Genomic DNA, 14,469 nt, shown 5'->3' on the forward strand with positions numbered 1-14,469 from the left:
CCCCCCCTCCTCTACTTGTATTGGTACAATCATATCTCCGATCACACCGAAAAACATCATAAACGACAACATCGAATAGCTCCGAGTCCACAAAACTGCTATTCAACCATGATTCAGTAAATGCAATAATGTCATATTCAGTAGCAGCAGTCGATGAGATAAAGAGTCGCTCAGTTTTGGTACGCAGTCCACGAACATTCTGGTAGTAACATGTAAGATATTGACTAGCATGAGTTATTAACTGGGTAGGTGACATTGATTGCTACCGCGGCTCCAATATGTTGGATCTAAATATATCTAAAGTTTGTTGGTAAGCTACACACTGACTATCCCAGACTGCATGATGTATATCAATACCAGAATATTTAGCGTCTTTTCTTTTTTTTTAAGTTATAACAGTTAGCACAGCAGAGAACTTCAGACTTACATTCCTTCAGTGGATGGTTTTGGGCACAACGTGGACAAATATAATCTTTAGACTTACACTTGTCTGCAAAATGGTGAAATCCACTACATTTAAAACATCGGCGCAGCTCAATGGCATCGAATACAATACAATAATCGTAACCAACTAACAACTTACCCTCATCCATAATTCTACCATAAGTAATTCGATCGACCTGATAAGACGCCTGGTACAAATTTTTATTTTTCTTTAAAGGAGCAACATTTAACAGGTTAAACACACTGTTTTGGTTAAAAACATTACTATTTTGACTCTTAATAAAGTTTGTCAGCGAAAGATCATCAAAACGTTCAGAAATGCCAACAATTTTAATCCTAGGGTGTAAGGCAGCAATTTCTTTAACATCATACTTATTGGATAATGTATCACCGGCCAAATTCTTGAACCTATCACAGTCTCCGGAAGTAGAACAACTAACAATAATGCCACCATCTCTAGCATTTTTAACATTGGTAAGACTAATATTAGATGCAACAGGGTCGATGGACTTCAGTACATCACTCTTGGTCGCACTTACATTTTGTTTGTTTTTAGGCTTCACAATAACGCTAGCTTTATTCTCAACAACAGCAGAGTAGGACAGTTTAGGCTTAATGGAATTAGATGGAAGTTGGGTTTTAACCAGAGTATTCTGCAAATCGTGTTTTAGAGCATGGATGTCAGTATTTAAATCAGAAATCTTTGCATCGAGAGAACTTTGGAAAAATGCTGAGATTTCGGTAAATTTACTATCAACAGAAGAAGTAAGCTGGGCGATTTTATCATTCATGGATATAAGTGTAGAATCAATTCTTGCGACGTCCGTCTTAACTGTGACATCACATTTCAGCTTGCATGCATCGCAGAGATATAACAAATTTCTGCACTTCTGCACAAAATTGAATTCAGCTTCGGTCATTTGAACACAGGAGAAATGGAACCATTTTTGACAAGGACCTTCACACCCAACCAGTCCATCATTTTTTTTATATTTACATTTACCACAGCTGGACATCAGTATGTATATTTAGTCGGCGGCTAGCGCCAGACAAAAACTCGGAGCAATTGCAAGAACTCCGCCAGAAAAAAAACGAGAGCACACAATAAATCCACTACAACGCAAATATTGAATATGTTACACAGAGCGATTGGAAGCACGTCCGACTCACTTCAACGTAAACCCGTAAATGTTTTAAATTATTTATGTAAACCTAATATTAATGTTGTTATATGTGGAGATTTCAATGTAGATTCATACAACATAACAAATTCAAAAGATTTTATTGTTTTATGTAACCTTTTAAGATGTTTTAATTTAAATGGTATTGTGAAGTGGCCTACCCGCGTGACAAACACCAGCCTCACTACTATTGATCATATTTTTATTAATTTTGAATCAGAGGGGTTGTGCCGTTACCACCGACGGTGGTAACGGTTGTGCGGTATTTTTGACAATACTATATCTGATCATCGTTCTGTTTTGTTTGAGTTAAGTATTGTGGAGGTAAGCAGCAATAGTTTATCATTTTTCAGAAGAAATTTTAGTGAACATTGTATATTAAATTTTGTTACTGCTCTCTGTAACCAAGGCTGGGGAAATTTGTATGACCTAAAAATTATTAACGTTGCGTTTAATTATTTTTACGATATTTTTCGTCATTATTTTGAAGTATATTTTCCGCTTCGAAAGATTTATATTAGTAGAGATGTTAACAAAGAATGGGTTAATAATGAAGTAAGAATTTCTATAGTTTGTATTTGAAAGAATTCTTTATTTTACAAAAAAGTATTCCTGAATCATCAGCTATTAATCATGAATACTAAAAGAAATTACCTATTATCAAAGAAAGATTGTTAATTCCGATAATAAATCTCGAACTGCTTGGAGTATTAAGTCCAATTTATGTAATAAAAAGAACAAAAATGGTAATATTTTAATCAACAAAGACGGTATTTTACATGAGAATTCTAATACTGTAGCATCTTTATTTAACGATTATTTTGTTACATTTCCTTTAAGTATTATTAATCACATACCAACAGTCAGTAATTTACCTTCCATGGGCAAATCGGCATCACAAATAAACTCCTTATCTTTATCTCCCTTCGCAACAGACGAATTGTTGCTCTTATTAACAGATAAGTTAAAAAGTAAGAATGCATCAGGAGCTGATGACATTCCTATGTTTCTTATTAAGAGAGTCACTCGATTTATTATTTCTCCCCATAAATATCTTGTAAATTTATCATTTGAAACAGGTACATTTCCAGAAATTCTAATACTAGGAAAAATTGTTCCAGTTTTCAAAAAGAATAATCCGATGTCTTTGGATAACTATTATAGACCTATATCCGTGCCTCAGGGATTTTCTAAAATATTTGAATATTGCTTTCTTGAGCGACTACTTACTTTTATCAAAAAATTCCGTATTCTCACCGACAATCAGCATGGATTTCGTGCAAATCTACGACTGCAGCTGTACACCCATTATATGAGAAAATTTTAAACTTTTTGGAAAACGGCGAGTGTCCTGTTGGGATCTTTTGCGATCTCAGCAGGGCATTCGATTGTGTTAATCATGAAATTTTAATATCGAAATTAAATAACTACGGTATTCGAGGACCCGCATTAAATTGGATCATTACTTTTGTTGAAAATAGGAAGCAATTTGTAAGCATAAATTATAATAATCAGAATGTTTGTGGTAAATATAACTCGGAATGCTCTTTGGTAACGTTGGGTGTACCACAGGGATCTGTTTTAGGCCCTGTGTTATTTTTACTATATACAAATGATATCGATACTCTCTCACCTAATACTCATTTTACCATGTACGCTGATGATACGTCTTTAGTAATATCTAATAAGTCAAATCGAACCTTAAAACTTGAATGTGATATTTTATTGAACAACTTAAGTAACTGGTTTGCCCAAAATTCATTACATTTTAATATTGATAAAACTCAAGCACTTCGATTCTGCACTACTCAAAATAGAAACTGTGAAACATTAAATTTGAATATTAATAGTAGTTCTCTACCTACTGATTCTGTGACAGTAAAATTTTTAGGTCTAAATTTGGACACAAACCTTAACTGGAAATGTTACTGTAAAAATATAATATCAAAATTGTCTTCAATAACTTATTTAATTCGAAATATTAGAACAGTCCTAAGTACCGATCAACTCCTTTGTTTATATTATGCCCAAGTTGAATCCCGATTGAGATGTGGTGTTTGTTTCTGGGGTAATTCAACTCTCTCGTCCCATGTTTTTATTGCGCAGCAGTGGCGGCTCGCCAGGTGACGCACGTGACGCACCGCTCCACTTAAAATTTCCGTTTGACTGTGTAATTTAAAATTATTTTTATTTTTATATAAATTTTATAATTTAGATATAATTCTATATTGAAAATGTATTGTGTTTATTTGTTTTATATGGAGAAATAAATATAATAGTTGCGCGGTGACGCCTTCTAAAAAAACATTGCCTTCGTTGAGCGCGAACATCAATCTCGTACCATACAACGTATAATATAAGCAAGTGATGCGGATCGAAATCAGTCTGTATTCCGCTTCTCTTCGTAACGTGTTTACGGCGGTTGTCATGGCAACGAGGCGGCCAACACGTGAGTAATCTACGGCGTGGGGGAACGAGTGACGCGGAAATTGAAGCAGCATTGTCATTGCCCATCGCCTGCCCTAAACAGTTTATATGATACATGGCCCAGTGTACGATTATTTCGGTTCTTTATTAATATTTTTGTATCAATAATTGTAGAAATGTTTCCTATGTATGATCCAGTGTGTATTTTATTGGAAACGCCATTTTCCAGATGGTAAATTGAAGACAAAATAAATTTTTTAAAGTACATGAGACCTGTGCCTTCTCTCGATGTGGAAAAAAAGGGAAAGTTAAAAGACAAAGTGTACGTTCGGAAGTTTCGGAGTGAATTGTATTCGGAGTATAAGTGGTTGTGTGGAAGTGTTTATTTAAAAAAATTTTTCTCTATGCCGTGTTTAATTGTCGGTGTAAAGTTGGGTGGGTGGAATAAGGAGGGATTTGAGAATTTTGGGAACGTCACGCGAGGCTGTCGTAACCACGAAGCTTTAGAACATACAGGGTCGGAAAGTTCCCATGGTTCATCGACCGTTACGTGAGAGCGATAATAGATAGTAATAGAAATCCGTGCGATAGAGAAAGATAGCTATAATGAAGGCGTCTAATAGTCACCGCCCATTTCGCCCTTCCACAAATAAGATGTGGATGTTATTTGTGGAAGGGCGAAATGGGCGGTGACTATTAGACGCCTTCATTATAGCCATCTTTCTCTATCGCACGGAATTCTAGGATTTTCTTTATTGCTCTCACGTAACGGCCGATGAATCATGGGGACTTTCCGACCCTGTATACGGTGTGCGGTAAGGTTCGCAAGTACACATGCCGAACTAATATTTCTATTATTTATAAAATCTAAATGAAAATCCTTTTTGCAAGCGCCAGTTTTTCGGTAATATTGCAAATGCAACTAAAAATTTCAAGTTTCATTTAAAAACGTTTGACCTTGAAAATTTGAAAATTTTCGCCTGCGACGCTTTTTTTTTTTCTTTTTAGTGAATCAATGAATATGTTTCACCTATTCTCAATGTCACGAGCCGCAACTGTTGCGCAGAAACGTGTTTTAAGATGTATGTTTGGTGTTTCAAGTACTCATTCATGTAGAAATATATTTAAACATTATAGAATTCTCACGTTGCCAGGCATTTATATTTTTGAAATATGTGTATACATATTTAAACACAAAAGCAAATTTGTGATAAATAACGAGTATCACAATGTCAATACCAGACAGAATTTTCATGTGCCATTTGCACAATTAAATTTAAGTACTCGTTCTCCAAACTTTGTAGGGCCTAAAATATTTAATTGTTTGCCTATGGAACTGAAAAATGTAAATAATGAGTTTTTATTCAAAACAAAATTGAAACAATAATAATAAGTGTTTATATTTCGCAATAGAGTTCTGTCCTTCAATATAATTTATGTTTGTGTTTGTGTGACTATTCCTATACATGTTGTTCATGTCTAAAAGGAAGAAATAAATTATTATTATTCTATGTTATAAAATAATGTACTTTTTTCTGATTTGGTACTTTTTGATGAATGTAGGTTTCAACTGTATTTAATTGTGTTTTGTGTCCATTCTTGTCCTTTTTATTGCTCTATTTATTGTATTTGTTTATTTTTAACCTGCTCATCATCATCATCATCATCGTCATCGTCATCGTCATCGTCATCGTCATCGTCGTCGTCATCGTCATCGTCATCGTCANTTGTTGTTGTTGTTGTTGTTGTTGTTGTTGTTGTTGTTGTTGTTGTTGTTGTTGTTGTTGTTGTTGTTGTTGTTGTTGTTGTTGTTGTTGTTGTTGTTGTTGTTGTTGTTGTTGTTGTTGTTGTTGTTGTTGTTGTTGTTGTTGTTGTTGTTGTTGTTGTTGTTGTTGTTGTTGTTGTTGTTGTTGTTGTTGTTGTTGTTGTTGTTGTTGTTGTTGTTGTTGTTGTTGTTGTTGTTGTTGTTGTTGTTGTTGTTGTTGTTGTTGTTGTTGTTGTTGTTGTTGTTGTTGTTGTTGTTGTTGTTGTTGTTGTTGTTGTTGTTGTTGTTGTTGTTGTTGTTGTTGTTGTTGTTGTTGTTGTTGTTGTTGTTGTTGTTGTTGTTGTTGTTGTTGTTGTTGTTGTTGTTGTTGTTGTTGTTGTTGTTGTTGTTGTTGTTGTTGTTGTTGTTGTTGTTGTTGTTGTTGTTGTTGTTGTTGTTGTTGTTGTTGTTGTTGTTGTTGTTGTTGTTGTTGTTGTTGTTGTTGTTGTTGTTGTTGTTGTTGTTGTTGTTGTTGTTGTTGTTGTTGTTGTTGTTGTTGTTGTTGTTGTTGTTGTTGTTGTTGTTGTTGTTGTTGTTGTTGTTGTTGTTGTTGTTGTTGTTGTTGTTGTTGTTGTTGTTGTTGTTGTTGTTGTTGTTGTTGTTGTTGTTGTTGTTGTTGTTGTTGTTGTTGTTGTTGTTGTTGTTGTTGTTGTTGTTGTTGTTGTTGTTGTTGTTGTTGTTGTTGTTGTTGTTGTTGTTGTTGTTGTTGTTGTTGTTGTTGTTGTTGTTGTTGTTGTTGTTGTTGTTGTTGTTGTTGTTGTTGTTGTTGTTGTTGTTGTTGTTGTTGTTGTTGTTGTTGTTGTTGTTGTTGTTGTTGTTGTTGTTGTTGTTGTTGTTGTTGTTGTTGTTCTTGTTGTTGTTGTTCTTGTTGTTTATTTTGTTGTTGTTGTTGTTCTTGTTGTTGTTGTTGTTCTTGTTGTTGTTCTTGTTGTTGTTGTTCTTGTTGATTATTATTATTATTATTATTATTATTATTATTATTTTTATTATTATAAATAGGCAAATTGGCGCACATTAGACGGCTTTAACCATTCGATATGACCTATAGAGGTCAAAAACTGTGTAATTTATGGAATTCAGCAGCGTTTTACCCACTGAATGGAAACTAAAAAAACCGTTTTAAGTAAATTTTCTACTAGAAATTATAATATATTTCTAATCTGTTAATGACAGAAGGTAGAGTATTTTGAATAGATCGGGGACATTTCTGTGTTAATATTTCCTTGATTCCTTACACTGTTACTAACAAATATAGTCGCCTGCATCTACTGCTATATTCACTCGAACAATTGAACTGAAACTGAAAAATGTTTCACATTTGATAAAAAATATTTTTCAATAAAATAAATCTTTTGTTTCAGAGACCATAATGAGAGGGGACCTCTATACGAAAAATTCACCCGAACTAAACAGTGCATTACCATATTTTCCCGTACCGGATCCTTCATATAATACCAGTACTAGACTTGCCGCACTTCAACACCAACTACATATAACCACTACTTCACCAATGGAACTGTCTACCTCACACTCCTGGTCTAATTTAATCATTCCTTACCATCCCAGTAATACCAAAAATTCACGTTTGTCATTGAATCATGAAAACACAGCTAATAATAGAGAAGATATAACAAAAACGGAGACTATAAAACAAGATGGTAAAAAGAAAAATCCATATTCCATTGAGGAGCTGCTAAAGAAGCCTATTAAACAAAATAAACCTCTTAATTTTAGTTGCTCTGGGTTTCAACAACCATATGGTGCATTTTTAACTAATGAGGATTTTGTAAAGGAAATGCACCACATAAGAAATGATAGTGAATTGGAGAAAAATATAAAAGTTGATGATGAATTAAACCAATAGACTTCAGAGTTACGCAGTCGATATAAAATTCACAAAATTGTTAGAAGTTTTTAGTTTTTTTTTATATGGTTATAAATTTCTTTTTCTCGTCAACTATTCCTTTGAAAATATTATATATGTATAACTCAGTTGTGATTTTAGCATAAGAATATAACTCTAGACATTACTTTAGTCTCGATGATTTATTTACAATATTTGTTCGGTAGGTAACCTATTTTAAATTCTTGTTTTTTCTAACTCAATATTTATAACCATAAGAGTAAATAAATAAGAGGAACTTATTGGATAGGGGGGACGGAGCATGCATTCACTGAGGCCATCTCATAGTGGTGCAACAAAACATTGTCCTTTATAGAAATTGTTAAACAGAAATCTACAACCACAGATCGAATCTGTATTTCCGATCTTTCAATCAACAGAAATAAAATGCGTTGATTGAAATATTTCAATCAACGTAGAATGTTTGAGGTTTGAGGTTATAGTTTATCTTCAGAACTTCAAGTAGGTTGCCGCGTTTTATGCATTAATAAATTTGTTTTATTTTAGATTAATATAATAAGGGATTTATTGAATCAATCGTCTTGAACTGCCTTACTGTTTTTTATTAGTTTTTTTTTTCCAAAATGAGTTTACCTGGTAGAACTAAATGTCAATGTTGCCCTCCAAATTGGCAAAAGCATTTCTTACTATATGAATATCTGTAATACGTTCTATAGAAATAAAAGTTTTTTTAGAATTACAAAAGACAGACAATTACTATGGATAGAATCAGTTCGAAAATTATGTACATCAGAATTTACTCATCGACAAACACATCATTATTTTTGTGAAGACTATTTTGAGTAAAAAATATTTAAAAAAAACAGTAATAGAAAGTGCTGTGCCTAGGGTTGCCAGATCTCCGGGTTTGACCCGGGGTCTTCGGATTTTGATGGTACATCTTCGGGCTCCGGGTTGTCATTTCTCCGGGTTTCCTGGAAAAATCGTGATTTCCTCTCCATATTTCCTGATTCCGTCGTTTTTTTTTAGAGTAGATATTTCCTGAGTACGTCCTTTCTGTCATGAAATAGATCTGGTAACCCTAGCTGTGCCAACATTATTTTTAGGATCAACTACAAGTTCACCTAAGTATTAATTGTAATAACATCACATCGGAATCCTCGGATAGTATCCAACATTCAGCCAAATAATTTGTTAAAGTAACATTACAGAATTTTCGGAGTACGAGCTGCCAAACTTCAATTTAGGATGATTTTTCACCTCCACCTTTTAAAAAAACGAAATGCATATGTTTAAAATTGTTATTTGCCATAAGTGCTATAAGTGTAGTATATTACATCGTACTGATGAAAACCAATTAATTCGAAACAAATGTATCTAACCATAACTTTTGTCGTCACTGTGCAATGCATTTTACATAAAGGCAGGTAAATAATTCTTTCAAATTCTTTAAAATTTGCAGTTTTTAATGGTTTCTTTAAAAAATAATTGTTACAAGAGTGTCCCTATACATTTTTTTTATACTTAAATATTTTCGAATTCATAACAAAATGAATTTGTATATTTGTCACACATTTAAGTATCACTGCTTTAACTTTTTCATTTAACCATGTGATAAGTGTTTCATAAGTAATGGGTCATGGAACAGCTGTTAATGGTTCACGATAATTTCAATTATTAACTTAAATTATTAATAGCTGTTTTGTGATCTATTACTTATGAAACATTTTTTATTCTTTGTGTATTTTGTTACGTTTAAATTTACCGCCATTATGGTGCAGCGACATCTATTAGAAAGTAGAATTAATGGTTACTCTAATTGTGTTTTCCAATGCAGTTTCCTTAATTATTTTATGGTCTGTGTTTCCGAGTGTGTCGTTTGCTGCACCAGCTACAGATGGCGGTTACTCTGCCTCTGCTGCCGACAGAATACACCGAATAAAACCCTCTTATTTAGTTACTCATATGTTTATAACTAATTTTTACGAAGCCGTAGAAGGGCCATGATTATTTTTTTTTAATTCAGACTTTAAACTGAATTCAGACTTTAAACTCCTCTGAATTCAGAATTTAAACTCTGAATTCAGACTTTGAACTTTGAAACTATGAATTTATACCTCAACAAGGTTATATACGATTATTTTATATTTAAGTGGCCAGAGGCCAGAGAACTCTTCTTATTTCGCTCCCAAAAATCCGGGAAAGGATTTGAAACGTTTGGAGATATACGGGCTGATCCAAATTAAGTGTCCATTTAAAAAAAAATGTCAATTTTGATCAGTACCTATCTGGAGAATACGATTTTCAATTGTTTTTTTGTTCACAGGGTTTTAATAGTTTTAAAATCACTGCAACTTTGGTAGTGTAACCAATTTTTCATCTCCAGTAATAACAGCAACTTTGGTAATATAACCAATTTCGTATCTTCAGTTATAACATAGTTAGCAATGGTGGACACTTCATTTGGGTCAACCTGTATAGAGAAGTATTGATAATTCAGCTCTGATTTAAAACATTGAGTAGAAAAAGTATATAAGTACACTTATATTATAATTGTATCATCCATATACAGACTGTCACAGTCAGGCCCCCCATAACCGGGCGTCACTTCAAAGGGGCGCCAAACCGAAAGTTTGTCAAAAAAAAATTTTTTTTAAATAATAATGCGCAGGGTGAATAAAAATAAGTAAATGCCTTTACTTGTCAAGTTTCAAGCAAATACTTAGTGGCCACATTTAGTTTGTTAAGGATTAACAAGTATTAACTTTCGGATTGAAGGGTAAAAGCGTTCACTTGTTTTTATTCACACGGCCCAATGTAAGAAATATGAAATATTTATTTTGGTGCTACGACATATTAAATTTTCATACAGTTTTAACTTAAGGTTTTATTAAACACTTAGAGATGAAATTAATAATTTTATCAATATTTATATGTAAGTTAAACTACTTCTTTAAATAAAATCTGGTGCACTAAAAACGGGAAAATAATTATTAGGACACATTATGAGACTTTCTAAAGATTCTAACCTCTTTAAAAATTAACAATTAATTTAAAATGTGGGATGTAGGTTAAAATATTTTTTTAGCGAACTTGCCCCCCACGTTTTTATTTTTAATTGTTAAATGTTCCAGAGGTCAGGATATCTCAGAAATATTTTTACCTATACTTTCTATTTTTTGGTTCTTAGTTTTTCACTTGACTAGAACTACCTCTACTCTACGACTGAAACATTAAATGATAAAAATACCTTTAAAACGAGGTATCACTTGATCTCCTTTTAATTTAAAATTTTTAAGGGCAGCTCTCACCCTCGCTCAGGGGTTGATACTGTGGGGTTAAACATAAAATATGATAATATAATATTTTCTTGGAAACCTAAAATATGTGCGGAAAGCTTTGTAAGAATCGGTTGAGTAGAAGTAGTTCAAAAAGCTATTGCAAGATTAAAAACAAACAATAAACAACTATACTGGTCGAGCGATATTAAATAAAATTGTTTATTAACAATTAAACCCTTATTTTAAATTTTTGTTAATATTTAACATTTTTTGTAAATAAAGAATTGCATTTTTTTAAACCAAATCCGAATATTATGCAGTATTCGTAAATCGCCAAGCTTTTCTATAAACGTGAAAACTTGTCGAGCTGTAAAAATTGGTCCAGACTTGCATATTTTGGTGGATTTTTCCAGTCCGAACCGGCAGTTCGGACTCGAAAGATTCACGGGGTATAAATTAAAACAACGAAACTCGTTAGCTAATCAGTTCTTGATATTCACACAAAACATCTGTTGTTTTATTATAATATAAAAAAATATATTTTTTTTTATAACTGGATTTCGTACATTAATAAAGGTCGCCAAAAAAATGTCTCGCACGCGGGCACCGCTCAGCCTTGCGGGGGCCCTGGTCACAGTGTAAGCGTACAAAAATTAACTGGGGAGTAGGTTAGATCAAGATACCTATGACTAAAATTCTTATAAAAAAAGTTCTCCAACAGACACGCACCCTGAGTTAGTGTTAAATAAAAAACTATATATTTTTCGGTTATAATTTAAAAGACTGAAAGGATCAAAGTCTGAATTCAGAGTTTAAAATCTGAATTTAAAAAAAATTGTAGATATGGCCCTTCTACGGGTTCGTAAATTTCCAACGAATTGATAGAATTACATATATATAATTTTGAAAATAAATTTGTTGAGATTTCGGCTGCTTTGTCAATAAACATCGGTAACATTATTTACATACAGGGTGTTTCAAAAAGGTGTTGCCAAACTTGAGGGGGATATAGAGGACATTGTGGTTGGCGACCCCTAGTCGGAAATGAGCCGTTTTGGCCCTGGAGCAATTTTTGTCCAAAAACGTAATGTTATCTCGTTGACACCAAATGACTGATATTTAAGTAATTTTTATTAAAGATGACGCAAAAAATTATTTGAAACAAAATAAACACGTTTATCTCTTCTGATAAGTCTTTACCAACTGCATGTCCTACACACGATGTTGGTAAACAATTTATCCACAACTGTGTGATAAAAGCTCTATATATTGCACGCATCTAATCATGCGATGTCATCTGTGTCACGCTGGCGCTGTGAGGAATAATGAAACAAATGAACAGAGTTGTCACGTAACTAATTATCGGCCCTAATTGAGTGTTACATATTTGTTTTGTATGCGACGAAATTTTGCTTCTAATTGAAATGGACCAATTTACGTTTGAAGAGTATACAGACATGCGTCTTATTTACAGCGAAACAAGATGCGACACTAGAGAAGCTGGGCGCTTTCCGAATCGCCGACATCCTTGGTCATTGAGGAAGAGACTTTGCATCGAACTAAAGAACAACCTGCCACAAGCCGTTTTGTCAAGCCAATTATTATAAATTCATTATTTTTGTGTTATCCTTAGTAAAAATTAGTTAAATATCGAAGTCTTTTGGGGTTAACGTAACAACATTACGTTTTTGGACGAAAATTAAGTACTCCAGGATCCAAACGGCTCATTTCCGACTAGGGATTTATATACAAAAATTTTCTTCTACAATGCCCTCTATAAACCCCTCAAGTTTGGCAACACCTTTTTGAAACACCCTGTATACAGTAATGCCATATTCCACTATATGAAGTCGCGTAGCTCTTGAACGGTTATGTGGCAAAAATCTATGTATTTATTTACAAATTTTATAAAATGTTGGAAATATAATAAAATAGCTTATTCTAATACATAGTCAATAGTATTTCATACAATCTACAATGATTTGTCTCCATTAAAATAAAATTAAAAGCCATTATGTCAACATTCACCATAGAAACTAGAAAAATATTCCTAAAAAATTTGAATAAATCTAATAACTTTAAAACTAAATTTTGTACATGTAAAATAGTAGAAAATTTATATATGTATAGAGTGCCTGGAATCAAATACGTAGATAGATTTAGGCCAACTTATCTCTATTTAAAAATCAGCGCCATAATGAAATATAAAAAATAAAGGGCTGTTTCGCATACCCTTGGCGACCTTTTAGACCTATGTTTCTATCTTCTATCTTCAACTACCCAACAAATCTTCCTACATCAAATTGAAATTTTAAATCTTAAAATGTCAGGGAGTTATTTTTTATTATTTATTTTTTTTTAAGGAAGCAAAATTGTATTAAGGCAGTTTCATCTAAATTGATTTATTTTCATTCAAAGAAGCTTTGAAATATGGTTAATTTTGGGCACCCTATATACAACTTATGCCCGGTGCTTTGAGTCCCGGTTAAGGCTGGATTAACTAATCAGGCGATTAGACGATTACTTTTAAAATAAATCAGTATATGTACAGTCTAACTGCCTGATCAGTTAATCAAGCTTTAACCGAAACTCAAAGTACCGGGCCTTAATTTTCTTGTAGCAGGTTGTGCGAAATAAAGCAAAATTTTGTTTTTTTTTTAACTAACAATATCTAGAATTTAGTTTTCGTACTTATAGAATACAAATTCCTGTTGTATAATATAAGGTAGGGTTTAGTACAAATATTGTTAATTTATTTATTACTACTTAGAAGTAAATGTGACAGTTAACACAAAGGAGAACGATACGTACTTAATTTGTCACCAGCCTTTGTTACGCTGGTACATTTTTTGTGAAATGAAATCTGTATTTATGTAAAATTGAATCAGAGGACTATTATATTATTTATTGTAAACATTAAACATAAGTGTACTTAAAAATAAAATTAATAAATATGTAAGTACTTGAAAATATGAATGTTTATTTATGTATCCTTAATTATCTGAAGTTATTACTAGTTAAGGGGGGGATTTAGTATGTATATTTTTACCGTGTAACAGAGCCAGGGATGGGCGGGTAGACAATGTCGACGTAGACAAAATGCAATTGTCTACGCGTAGACAATGATCTAGATGAAGACTTAATTTGGAAGAGTCGACAATATAGACAATGTCGACAATGTCAACAATTAAAAAACTCTCAAAACTAGAAAAAGGTGTGGTAGGTATGTACCTCAAAAAAAGAGTTTCGTAAGGCTGTAACTCGTGATTCTTGCAAAAAAAGAAAAATTGAAAATTTGAAATTTGAAAAGTACCTACCTATCAGTATCACAACCATCTATAAAAAAATGTATAAACCGAGTACAAAAGATCAAACAATATCTGCCGAGAATTCACGAGAAAAAAAAAGTGTCTCGCTTGATGCTCCTCGATAGTTTTAGGTCAGGTCAGATTGACCAACATTTTTTTT

At 32.8% G+C, this 14,469-nt stretch overlaps 1 protein-coding gene across 1 annotated transcript in view; it reads left to right on the forward strand.

Annotated features, from left to right (window-relative positions):
• The window catches only part of LOC108912778 (paired box protein Pax-5), a gene marked incomplete at its 5' end in the record, with an annotated part of 50,994 nt that extends 43,274 nt beyond the window's left edge, over window positions 1-7,720 (forward strand). Inside the window, one exon of the mRNA XM_023455782.1 lies at window positions 7,218-7,720. Within this exon, the coding sequence (XP_023311550.1) occupies window positions 7,218-7,720 (503 nt within the window). The remainder of the gene's footprint in view (window positions 1-7,217) is intronic.
• Window positions 7,721-14,469: the final 6,749 nt, after the last annotated feature.

This window comes from Anoplophora glabripennis, unplaced genomic scaffold (assembly GCF_000390285.2).
Source record: "Anoplophora glabripennis isolate ALB-LARVAE unplaced genomic scaffold, Agla_2.0 scaffold827, whole genome shotgun sequence".
Lineage (NCBI taxonomy): Eukaryota > Metazoa > Arthropoda > Insecta > Coleoptera > Cerambycidae > Anoplophora > Anoplophora glabripennis.